General features: G+C 45.1%; 2 protein-coding genes across 11 annotated transcripts in view; both read left to right on the forward strand.

Moving 5' to 3' along the window:
- Window positions 1-5,693, forward strand: part of ppfibp2b (PPFIA binding protein 2b) — a 44,595-nt gene extending 38,902 nt beyond the window's left edge. For 8 of the 10 annotated variants that reach the window (XM_029841666.1, XM_029841670.1, XM_029841668.1 and 5 more), the window contains 12 exons: window positions 287-437; window positions 767-799; window positions 1,588-1,620; window positions 1,872-2,010; window positions 2,093-2,212; window positions 2,317-2,467; window positions 2,752-2,863; window positions 2,939-3,027; window positions 3,104-3,226; window positions 3,706-3,831; window positions 3,902-4,090; window positions 4,769-5,693. In XM_029841666.1, the coding sequence (XP_029697526.1) occupies window positions 287-437; window positions 767-799; window positions 1,588-1,620; window positions 1,872-2,010; window positions 2,093-2,212; window positions 2,317-2,467; window positions 2,752-2,863; window positions 2,939-3,027; window positions 3,104-3,226; window positions 3,706-3,831; window positions 3,902-4,090; window positions 4,769-5,008 (1,506 nt within the window). In that variant the 3' untranslated portion in view covers window positions 5,009-5,693. The remainder of the gene's footprint in view (window positions 1-286; window positions 438-766; window positions 800-1,587; window positions 1,621-1,871; window positions 2,011-2,092; window positions 2,213-2,316; window positions 2,468-2,751; window positions 2,864-2,938; window positions 3,028-3,103; window positions 3,227-3,705; window positions 3,832-3,901; window positions 4,091-4,768) is intronic. The other 2 variants (XM_029841669.1, XM_029841671.1) reach the window with 2 other exon arrangements.
- A 4,400-nt stretch (window positions 5,694-10,093) lies between these two features.
- Window positions 10,094-12,256, forward strand: rep15 (RAB15 effector protein). Its single transcript, XM_011606899.2, has 3 exons — window positions 10,094-10,229; window positions 10,359-10,677; window positions 10,753-12,256. The coding sequence occupies exons 2-3, from the start codon at window positions 10,396-10,398 to the stop codon at window positions 11,296-11,298; spliced, it is 828 nt and encodes a 275-aa protein (XP_011605201.1). The 5' UTR covers window positions 10,094-10,229; window positions 10,359-10,395; the 3' UTR covers window positions 11,299-12,256.
- The last annotated feature ends 46 nt before the right edge of the window (window positions 12,257-12,302 follow it).

A 12,302-nucleotide genomic window follows, 5' to 3' on the forward strand; every position in this document is an offset into this window, starting at 1 on the left:
TCTGCTAGCCTTTCTCCTCGTATTCCTTCACCGACACCGACTTCGATGCTCAGGCAGATACCAGTATCATCAGCCAGTCACCCTCTCAAAGACATTCTGTTATGCAACGAGCCCCGACGGGTCAAAGTGAGACCGCGACTCTGCTCTTGTCCACGAAGAACCAATTTCACCTTCTGGTTGATTTTTTTTTTTTTTTTTTCCACTTTTTCGATCCATAGGCATATTTAAAGCGTGTCATTATAGTTTGTATATCCATTCATGTTGTTATTCATTTGTGGTCTTATAGACTGCGCTGCTGGAGATGAATAAGTATCAGACTCTGCCTGGAAAACGAAGCAAAAGGAGCGATCTGAACGGCAACAGAGAGGGAGACGGCGAGTATTTATCTCCTGTGCAGCTCTCCCCCAGCCACAGTGAATCCCAGGACTACAGCCTCAGTGAGTCGGGACCTCCCTGTGCAAAACCCTTAACATTTTAAAATCTTCTGCAGTCAAATCACACAGATTCTGGGCTCATTTCTAACAACTGCGACCTGCAAAATGTACGTTGAGAACTGTAGTTCCTGTGGGGGGCGGGGCTAAAGTTTCATGAGGAAAACCCCTTGAAATAAAGCAACAGAAACCCATTAACACTTTCAGTCTTTCTAATTGTCACCTAACTAACTTGGCTCCCACTGCCACCTCTCTTTTCTCCCTCTCTTCCGCATCTTCCTCTTCTTCCTGTGTGTTGTTGCTGTGGATTTTCTCTGCTTGTGCTCTGGCTGCAGTTCGTTGCAGGAGTGCCAGTGCTCCGGCCTTAGGTAACCGTATGATCACTCAGTACCCAAATGTCCACACCGAAAGCACAAATTCAGGATAGGACTCGCTAACCGAGTCCCTTCAAGTCTGCAGATGCACCAAATTCTGTCGTTTCCTGGGTAAGAAAGGAAACTGAAACTGGGAGGTGAGCAGAGTCGGGGTGATGAAGTGGTGTCACCAAGGATCAGGCTGCTCTATAGGCGGGATTATGAGAACTCCCTCATGACTCAGAGCTGTCGAAGATAATTCCTGGCTCTCTCGCATCAGCATTCTCACACACACACACGTACGTTTTGCTAATAAGCACATAAAGACGGAGCCACCCGTGTATTTGCCCGAACAGAAGCAGAGATTAAAGGTGTGTAATCAGAAGGCCCTGAGAGGGAGCGGAGCTTTAGGATGCGCACTACTCGGCTTAGCATCCACGGTAAACAAACGACGACGTCGCCTGACAGCCCACCGACACACACACACGCACTCACTCACTCAGCCGCTGAGGAAGAGCTAGTCAAGCCAATCTTCACCAGCGAAAATATAAACCAATCGACAGAACCTGACATTTGTACAGAGAAATTGTTAAACTCTGGTCGAGCTTTGAGGAATTTCAGATTGAAGGAGCGGTATAGCTAGCAGCTGCGGGGAGGGTGGGATCTCACTCTACCGCCCCCACACGCCCAGACTCACACACTCGATTTTCACCTGAGCCTGGGGCTTGTAGAGTTGTTGCTTTGGGTGTAATTAATATTCCCTTCTGCTGTCTGTCCCCTCCATTTGCTAAATTCTGACTCAGGATCTCCTGGGAAACAGGATCTCTATGACATCGGTGGGTACTGCACAGAACAGACACAACTCTGCTGTGCTGTGTTCGGTTACAGTAGGCGTACGTTGTTTTTCCAGATAATCCCATTGTGTCTTTATTTAAGAGTGTGAGGCTGTTTGGTTGTTGAAAATAAGTTAGCTTAATGTTCTTGGCCAGAAAAAGAGCATTATTTTTCACAAAGTTACTGATAATTTGAGCTCATGTTTCTTTTCCTGACTTTGTTGACGTAAATGCGTTGATTTGTTCTTGTCCAGAGGGAAGTCCAGAGAAACCAGAGGAGGGTGTTCTCTCCGACCAGTCTCCTCTGTCCTCAGGAGTGGACTCTGGACAGCAATCCCCCGTCTCTCCGGAAAACAGAAAAACTCAGCGAGGCATCAAGAAACTGTGGGGGAAGTGAGTCACACCTGTCCCTCCTTCAGTCTCTGTGCCATCGTGTCCTCTGCAAACTCATTGGAGCTTTGCATTTATCACGCAGGATTCGACGCAGTCAGTCCGGCAGTCCGGCTCAGGTTCACGACCCGGAATTGGGCGATTTCAAAAGAGGAGGCTTCAGATCCACAGCCGGTCCCAGACTGGCCCGACCAGCAAACACTCGGTAACGCCCCCGCGCTCCTCCTACAGCCGTTAAAATGTCGACTGTCTCCGAGACTTTCTCCGTCAACCGTGTTCGGCTCTTGTCCGTTCGTCTCACTTTTTCAGAAACCTGAAGATGCCTTTTGGGAAGTGGAGCGGAGAGCAGGTGTGTGAGTGGCTGGAGGAAATCGGACTTGGCCAGTACGTCGTCATCGCTCGCCACTGGGTCGCCAGCGGTCAGACACTACTGTCAGCCACTCCCCAGGATCTGGAGCGGGTATACTTTTGTGAAATGATGCTTTTGATGCATCTGTCCGGCCGTCCTCTCAGTGTGTTCCACCTGTCTCTTCGCTCTTGCCGTCTGTCCGTCTGCTTGGCATTTAGTAATGCCTGCCTCAGGTTTTCAACCTGCCGGTTAGTTCTGCTGTCACGGCCGTCGCACTGTCCACCTGCTGGACTCTTTCTTCCTTACAATAAACCTGTGCTGTCAGTTTGAATACACTGCAGAGAAGAATTCATTAATCTGGGAAATACGTCAGTTCCTTCCTGTGGCTTTTCCAGGAGCTGGTGCTAAAAAATCCACTCCATCGGAAAAAACTTCAACTTGCCATCAAGACGATCGTCAGCAAGCAGCCAGAGAAGTCCGCAGAGCTGGATTACATCTGGGTCACTCGTATGTACTGAGAGCGAAGCGTCGCATCAAAGGACTCCTTGTGAGAGTTTCTGATGAGGCGGTTTGGTTCCACAGGTTGGCTCGATGACATCGGACTTCCTCAGTACAAAGACCAGTTTAACGAGGGCAGAGTGGACGGACAGATGCTGCAGTACCTCACGGTGGTGAGTCTTCCGGTGGGTGTGTGGCGGCATGCAAGTGAGATAACCTTTTTGAAACTTCCTCTTCTTTCTATCTCAGAATGACTTGTTGTACCTGAAAGTGACCAGCCAGCTGCATCACCTCAGCATCAAGTGTGCGATCCATGTTCTCCATGTCAACAAGTTCCATCCCAACTGCCTCAGACGCAGGCCTGGCAATGAGGTGTGTGTGTGTGTGTGTGTCTGTGTGTGTGTGTGTGTGTGTGTGTGTGTGTGAGTCTCTGAACAAAGAAATTTAACAAGCTTGCCTGTTTCTTTGCTTTGCATTAATTTCTTTTTCGCAAAAAAACTCAGTTTTGACGCAAAATTCCCTCAATTCCCAAATTTAAAGACCTTAAAGCAAAACCCAGGAACCCCCCCCCCCCCCCTCCCATGAGTCTGGTCCTGCTCAAGGTTTCTTCCTGTTAAGGGGAGTTTTTCCTTGCCACTGTTGGTTGTCTGGGGTCAGGCCCTGGGATTCTGTAAAACACCTGGAGACCATTTTTAATTGTAACAGATGCCGTATAAAGATGGATGGATGGATGGATGGATGGATGGATGGATGGATGGATGGATGGATGGATGGATGAAAAAAGGATCCACTAAGATCTACAAATCCTTTCCCATAATATAAGCAAGTGTTGGTGCTGAATGTGTGTTTAGAACCAGTTCACTCCCAGCGAGGTGGTCCAGTGGTCCAACCACAGAGTAATGGAGTGGCTGAGATCAGTGGACTTGGCAGAATATGCCCCGAACCTGAGGGGCAGCGGCGTGCACGGAGGGCTCATAGTAAGTGCATGTTGTATTATTGGTTTTTTTTTTCTTTTTAAAGATCTTAAAAAGTCTTCATTTCCCGTAGATGCTGGAGCCTCGGTTTAACCTGGACACGCTGGCCATGCTGCTGAACATTCCTCCTCAGAAAACGCTCCTAAGGCGCCACCTGGCCACCAACTTTAACAACCTGGTGGGGGCACAAGCTCAGCAGGAGAAGAGGGAGTACACTCAGGCAGCGGGCTACACGCCACTCAGCATCACGGCTAAAGTCAAGGTGAAACACCTGTAGAGAGGCAGGATTGAGGCCGCAGCAGATGTGGGACTCCTGTGTTTAAGCCTGCTCACGGGCTCTGCTCACACAAAAGGAAGAATAATCCTCACTGCAACACAGCACCCCGACTTCCTCACCATTAAATATTTATATGGACAAACACCTTGAATGGGAAAATTAACCGGCGGCACAAAAATAGATTTGTGCGCCCGGCCGGCCAGAGAGCCGAGCCAAGCCGAGCGCGTTGCTCTTTGATAACAGCACAGCGGCTTTAGCTGGGAAGCCTGGGAAACACAAACGTATAAGCTGCTGTTTAATTATTTATTTATTTACTGTATGCAGCCTCAAAGCGTAGCAAAAGCAACGTGCGTGAGCAGTGAGGAGACCAACTGAAAAGGTTCATTTGGGATGGAGTTTGGTGAAAACTGAATGTGTGTTTCCCGTTGATCGACAGTTTTCCTGTTGCTCATGTTTATGAGCTGTATTTAAACAACCTATCAGGAGAAATATTCATGCCCTCAAAAAGGAGCAATTTCCTGCTCAAGAGCAGTCATACAGGCTAGGGGAATTGAACCATGAGCCAGTTTGAAGGGAGGGGGGTTAATGTCATTTCTAATGCAAACACATTTCTTTCAGTCATGGTTCATGTCGCCTTACCGAGTTCTGTTCTCCTCATCCCAGCCAAAGAAACTGGGATTCTCCAACCTGACTCACCTACGAAGAAGACGATCGGAAGAATCCACAGACTACGTCTGTCCAGTGGAGTCGTCCTCGCCTCAGTCTGTCGTGTCCACAGCTAACGGTGTTCAGGCGCGGCCGTACGCTGGTTTCAGAGGCTTGAGTCCCATCCTGGACCGAGAGACCGATCCGTCCAGGGAGCAGGTGGGGGTCAATGACAGCAGAGCAGCATCGTCTCCATGACAGCAGTAACAGGAACATGGCTGCTACTCTGCTTCCTTTGCTTGTCACCTGTAATACCTCAGTCCATTTCCCTCCCTGCCTCTTTAACCCCCAGCACCTGACCCTGTGCCTTATGAGTGAAAAGATTCAGAGATGCCCAGGTGACCATGGCAACTGTTTTCCAGTCATGGTCGGCCAAGCGGGACAATGAATGGACATACTTGAAGTCTTTAACTTCCAGTCTGAAGCCTCAGTAACCTGACCTCAGTCTCAAACCTGTGCCATGATGTAAGTGATCACGAGAGAATTCCGTTTCTCCCTGGACAGTTCCTGTTACATCACTTCCTGTAATTGCACAGTGTAAATGGACATGCAGTATTAAGCCTTTGTTTTAATATTTTTGTGCGCCGCCATTTAATGATTTATTGTGCGTGAGTCGGCCTTCGCATCACTTATCTTATCTTCCAGCTTTGACACGCGGCTGTGCAATATTTGCACAATGTTACGGAGAGGGTTTATTTAATATTTATATCACAGGAGAGGAATTGATTGAAATGGCACGTGCATTTTTTTTTCTATTGTAATTTTCATATTTTTCTGTGATATTTTAATAGTAAAGGGAATCCTATTCTTCAATTCACTGTGCATATGTCAATGTCAAAATATTAATCAAATAATTTAGTAAATAAAATCAACCGTGTGTAAAGTCTTTTCTTTCTTTTTTTTGCAACTCAACAACATTTTAAAAGGATTTCAAATACATCCGACAAACGACAGTCGCGCTAACTGGACAAATTTATAGCGAGTTGCTTCATTCTCCTTCTCATCCGCATCCTCCTAGTTGCCATGGCTGTCACCATAATGTTGCCATAGTAACCTTAATAATCTGAGATTTTAGTGCATCTTAAAGAATGTCAATATGAATGCATTAATTACTGCACCCTAATGATGGAATTTTCACTGTTTTTGTTATTACATATGAGTGAAGTGATGCAAAAGTGACGGTGACGGACATCCTTTATTAGCATTTAAAATAACTGAAATAATAAATCCACTTGATCTTCTAATAATTTGGGTCCGTAACTAGGTGACGGGTCCTCCAGCTGTGCTGCGCCAGCGTTTTGACATTTGCAGGCTTCCCAATTTCTCGTATTGTTTCTCTACTTGTCACAATGAAATGGTGACAAATTATGCTTAATTGAGCTAATGGTCGATGCAGGGGATGCAGTCATCACCTTCATAATAATGTATCCCAGCATTTTGTCCCTCAACTGCAGCTGTCATTCTTCTGCCCTGGCCTATTTTTCTTCTAAACTGATTCGACATTAAAACCTGATTTTAAACCAAGTGCACAATGACGCACGCGTTTAAATCAGTAGATAAAGACCCATATCCCCAAAAAAGAAAACATTGATTAAAATAAACCTTTATTCACCCTGAGTCAATTCAGAGCGACTTATTTTCAATGATGACCCGTCTGAAGACCAGCTTTTCAAAAGCAGGGGTACCGGAACATCCGGCCAAAACACTCACTGCGCCACCAAGTCCATAAATATTTCTGCTTCAGGGGTTCATCACATTTCTTTTTAAAACTGATTTTGACTGAACGTATCTTCACATATATTATGGATTTGGTATTGTGACAGTGGGGAAGGAGGCTTTGACACTGAGGTGGATTTGTGTTTTCCATCCTCTACAATCAGTTATTCCAATGGTTATATTTTGTCTGCAGGGGTTGTTTCTTTGGGATCATTCACATTTACCCAGAGGCTCAGAGAAACACTAAAACACTAACTAACATATCCAAGGGCAAAGCACCATGTGGATGCACTGTCATTTAACAAAGGATTACCAAGACCCCAAACTAATGTGGAGGAGCATGCAGATCTACTGGGAGAGAGCACGCTGCCAGCATGTGGCCTCTTTTATTACTGTCAGCCTCAGAAACAGGCGTGTAGACTCCGCCCCTCTCCAGACCCCTCCCCTCTCCAGACTCCTCCCCTCTCCAGACTCCTCCCTTGGGTGGACTCCTTCCAGGATCCTGAAGCTCATCTATAACAGTATCGGTTTAATTTCTGATCAATTATGCTCAAATCTGAAACATGATTGTTCGATTACATGGTTGGATCCAGCACCCCATGTGACTCCAAGAAGAAAAAAGTCAAGCTTTATATTAATAAATGCATTCGTCCAGCAATACCAGGCAACAGTGCTCACTATATAAAGAGACCGCATTTGTGTTTCCTGTTAAAAAGTGTGTAAATGAGGTTTGATTTTCTGAAAACAGGAGACTAGAGCAACTACTAATTTTGGCTAACAGTGCAGTATAAATTTGTTTTCAGAGAGCTGTCACATGCATGTGTACAGGTAAGTAAAAAGTAGCAGTGCACACAGTATTTCCTCAGCTGTTTTAACATGACACCCAATATTCTGAAGTAACTATAAATTGTAAAATAACTATAATAGGATCAGTAATTGCTCATTTCTACAATGACATTATTTGTCAAGATTATTTGGGTACTACTACTATTTAACTGACTCTAAGGATAATTAGAGGTTGTATCAGAATTTCCCCTCCCCTTCACCTGCTCGAAGTGTAACCGGTGCACCGGTCCCGATCCTGTCTTCAAAATGGTTGAAGCACTTTGTTGGGGTTTGTGGAGCGGGTAGCTTCACAACAGTTTAGGTGGCTAGGGTTTTTCACTATCCTCTCACAAAACCAGCTGCTACCAGCTCATGAGGAAAGATCTCCGTTAAGCGATCCCATTAGTTTTATTTTATTCGCTGGTACAACCTTTAAGGATGACATAATATCTATTCCGTTATGATAGTGTTAATTCCAAAGCCTGGAAAAGCCACTGAAGTTAATACTTTAAACTGCTACTACATTAATTAGGGGGAGTGTGTGTGTGTGTGTGTGTGTGTGTGTGTGTGTGTGTGTGTGTGTGTGTGTGTGTGTGTTGCAGATGGTGATCACAGAGGGTACAGTGGTGCAAATAGAAGCTCTGTCGGAACGCATTAACAACCTCACAGTGAGATCCAGCACACAGAGTTTGCCACTAATGACCCATGCGGCCGATTCACACGACGACTAATTGCTTCACACAGGTCTGAACAGAAGTTCCAGGCATTCAGGAAGCTCTGCGGCTGTATCCCCACATATTCCTAACTTTATTCATAGCACAATTTTTTTGTCACCTCGGTAACAAGGACCGGCAGCAGCCTTTATTTGCTTACTGAATCGTGTTATGACGTATTCTCTTCGTATTCTGGCCCAATTGGGAGCTGCCTTGTATAATTTCAGAGAATCTGCTAATTAGCTTCTTGTCTTGGTTTTTATTTGTACTGCTGCAGCCTTGCTGAATAGTTAAATACTAAACACATAACACAAGTTATCCCTATGTCACATGACAGTAAATGATATCGGGTGTTTGAAAAGTATTTCTCCAACCTTTTTGCTGTTTTTGACTAAAGAATCTTTGAATGCTAAGATGATATTTTCTTTGATGCATACTGAGCTGTGAGGTGCAACATTTAACATGTCGATGTGTGTTATGTCATGAGCGTGAAGTAACTACGATGGGTTTTTTTTAATTTAAAGCCACGTTTGGTATTAAATGTGACCGATGTTTTGCACTAACTGCACGGTTACAGGTGATTCTCATTTGTTTTCTTTTGCAGAGAAAGTTTTGGATGCTACACTTGTGTAGATCTGGATGTGAAGCAAATTTCTTGGGGTCCAGATCAGCAGCTAACACCCCCTCACATGCTAATGACCATGGTGCTTTGCTTCCAGTACCTGCTCGGCCAGAATGAAGGAGAGGAGGCCCTTTAGAGAGCCCTAGTCTGAAGAACATGACACTGACACCAGCCCAACTCATCTGTGCACTATGGCAACGATCTATGTCAACTATTAGACAGGGTGGAGCACCAGTGGATCTAACACCCCCCAATGGTCTGGGCAGATAACAATACTCTTTTTCCTTTCTTGCTTTTCCAAAAGGACAATTTTACTCATTGTTTTTACTCATTGTTACTCATTGTACTCAAACATCAAAATCCCTGAAGGATCAACTTTAAATGTTCCTTATTCAAATAACATCTGCTGCAATCAAGATTGTCTCAAGGGGCTTCACAGAAACCCAGAGTCTGACCCCCTAAACACGCAACAGCGGCACAAAAACCGCCCTTTTAATAGGAAGAAATGTTGAGCAGGACCAGGCTCATATGGTGGGGGCTCTTCTGCTGATGGCCAATAGAGGTAGTGGGAATAAATACATTATTTATCATAACTATTCTTTTTTTATTCTTATACTTTCATGTATTTCCTTAGGATCCAATTGGACAAAATCTGCACATTTTGACAGATATGAGGGATAGACGGTTTTGTTCTCTGATGGTGAGAAGAAAAAAAGGACTTTGTGTAAACTGTTTATACCTGCAGCTAGAGTGCATCATCTTTGGAACTATAATAAACACAGTTTGAACAAGACTCACCTGGGAGCTATTTGGTGGGGCACTTGAGATTTTAGACATGTTGTTTTCCCTGACTTTCTCCTAGCAACAACTTGAGAAACTAAACTCAGGCAAGATTCTTCATCCAAAAAAGAAGAAATTTCTGCCCTTTTAAAAAGTCCAAATACTCTGAAGGAGCCTGGAGCCTGTTTGACATTCAGATGGTCCTTTATTAAGTTATAAGTATATATTGTTTTTGGAAACAAAGATACCAAATGAATTGGAAAATATGTTTAATGCCACTAAACTGTTCACTGTACCAGTGTAGTGTGTGTTATTGTGTGAGAAAGGTACACACAGGAACATGCTTCAGAACATCACGACCTCAAACCACCTTGAAATGCAGCTATCGCCAGCCTTCAACACATTTCATCTGCACCTCTTATCCTCTGAGACAACATTTTCTATACTGAAGTAAAGTCATACGTGAGTTAACTTCTCAGAAGAGACAGTTAAGCTTCTGTTTACCCATCAAACCCTTTGGGCTAACCTTCGGCGCTCCAGCCTCTGCTGGAGCTGATCACCTGGTAAGATGAGTCTTCTGTTGACTCAAGAAAAATTTGACGAGTCACAAGAACGACACACCCAGTAGGACCGGCGGAAAAAAACAAAACTAATTCTGCTGAAAGTTCTGTGCCTGTCAGATGACTGAAGGTTGAGCTTGTATTTCAGACACAAACGCTGGGCAGATAGTGGACTTGGACCTGCTGAACCCGGACCGATCTTGGTGAGTATCTTGGGTTTTATATGGAGAAATAACCATGATTATTGTCTTCTGCACCGGGAGAACACCACTATCTAATTAAGGTATTTTTGAGTAATCTCATTTTCGAGTTAAATAATTTTCTTTTTCTAGTGTACCAGAGACCACCCTCTGATTTGCCACTTCCACCATGGGCCAGAGCACAAGCAAATCCACCTCGAACCCCTTCCTGAACTCCAACTTCTTAGCCTCTTTCAAGCGCAGCACCCAAAGCGCTCCCTCCTTTGAACAGAACCCGCCCCCTCGACCAAGCATCTTTGCCACTCTGAGGAGACCCCCTGTCCCGAAACCTAATGATTTCATTCCCCTGTTCAATGACTGCATAGCCGCGGCTTCGTCCAGAACTCAGGAGTACCTCCTCTTTAAGGATCCGGAGGACAAGTTCCGTGCCAGCCCCGAGGTGCTCACACAGGTAAGTTCGATTCCTCTAGTTGGCCTCCGAGCTTCCTGAACTACTCAGCCTTTAAACCCTATTTACTTCCACCAGGTCTTCCTGATGACCTACATCTCTCAGAGCATCAACCTCAACATTACGGACACCTTCAACTGCACTGCGATGACACCAGAACAGCGCATTCTGCTCGGTGCTGACTGGGTTTGGGCCGTATTGCAGAAGCCCACCAAGAACCCACGGATCCAGATCGCCGTGCAAGTTCTCCACCTGCCCGAGAAGGAGAGTGTCGAAGAGAATGAGATGCCAACAGAGGCCTACAGCGAGTCCGTTCAGATTGCCCAGATGGAGTCCAGCAACAAGAACCTTCACGAGAAGTTGGTGGATTTCTGCACCTCCATCGGGAAGGACTGCTACGCCCTCTTCCTCTTCATGGGGAAGAAAAACGACAAGGGGAACATCTACGGTGTCCTCAGCAACAACTTGGACGCAGCCATCGGGAAGTGCAGCAAAATCGACAGAGCTTTTATCGAGAACTTCTTCAAAGGCTCGAGGTATCTCCACACACCCTCGGGAATGATGCAAGCCGTCGTCAGCAAGAAGGAGGGAGAACCACTCACGCTGATGATTAAATTCAGCTGAATCAACGGAACCCAGCACTCCACAGGCAACAACACGGTACATTTACGGCCTATTAAACTTGACAGTGAGCTGCAGTCTGGACTTTCTTTCACCCGCCTAGATGGTGCCTGGAATTCATCGAATCAACACAAAAGGCCCATCTTTGACCACCTGGAGCCTCCATTACTCAGCATGTCACTCCCGTTACCAGTAACACCAAGTCTCAAAAACAAAGGATAATTGGAACTTCAGACATTCGAGCTTTTCACGTTAACCCTTAAAATGGCGAGCATGCAGTGTCACCTTCCTGCCAGCATGCAGCCAGGACCAAAACGCCATCGCAACGCTTTGTTTGGCCAATTATTTGGCCAGGAAAATAATAAGATTATTCGTTCAGACTTTTTTGTCTTAACAGTGTAGATTGTGTTGACTGCCGTTAGCAGGCAGTATGAGACAGCCATATGTTGATCAGCTGCCAGCTGGAAAACGCCATCAGAGCCAGGAATGCAGCAGGAACAAGAAGATTCCACTCAGATCCGGAGTTCAGTGAAGCACCGAAACGTAATCTTCTGCCACATAAAAGTGACAAACTGAGGGGAGAGCTCGAAAACCAGGTAGTTTGTGGTTGGTGGTTTTTGTAAGTAATCATGTCGTTTAGGACAGGTTTTGTTGGGGGTGTAGCTGGTGAAAACATATGAAATTAACTGATTAGTTTTTTTAAGGTACAAACAGGGTGCTGAATTATCGTCAGTTGTTGCTCGACGTTCACGTTTCTAAATCTCATTTTCCTTTCGCGCTTTCTTGCTCTGCAACATTCACAACAGGTAAAGAAAACAAGAAAATATCTCCGGGGGTTTTTTGTTGGAAAGTATTACTGAATGATGGGTTTTCAGCCAAATAATTGCTCGACATGAGAAAGTGTATTTCATTTAATGTGCCAAGTATATTTCAATAAAATGTAACACGTGCTCTCAACAAATCTGACTATGATACCGAGTTTGCTGCACGAACATACTGATCCAAAC

The sequence above is a fragment of the Takifugu rubripes genome, chromosome 9 (assembly GCF_901000725.2).
Source record: "Takifugu rubripes chromosome 9, fTakRub1.2, whole genome shotgun sequence".
Classification (NCBI taxonomy): Eukaryota; Metazoa; Chordata; class Actinopteri; order Tetraodontiformes; family Tetraodontidae; genus Takifugu; species Takifugu rubripes.

What these genes read in the sequence shown, in the direction of transcription:
- rep15 (XM_011606899.2), top strand. Translation starts at nt 10,396, where the DNA reads ATGGGCCAGAGCACAAGCAAATCCACCTCGAACCCCTTCCTGAACTCC. An exon ending in GCCCCGAGGTGCTCACACAG is followed by an intron (nt 10,678 to 10,752) that starts GTAAGTTCGATT and finishes TACTTCCACCAG; the next exon opens with GTCTTCCTGATGACCTACAT.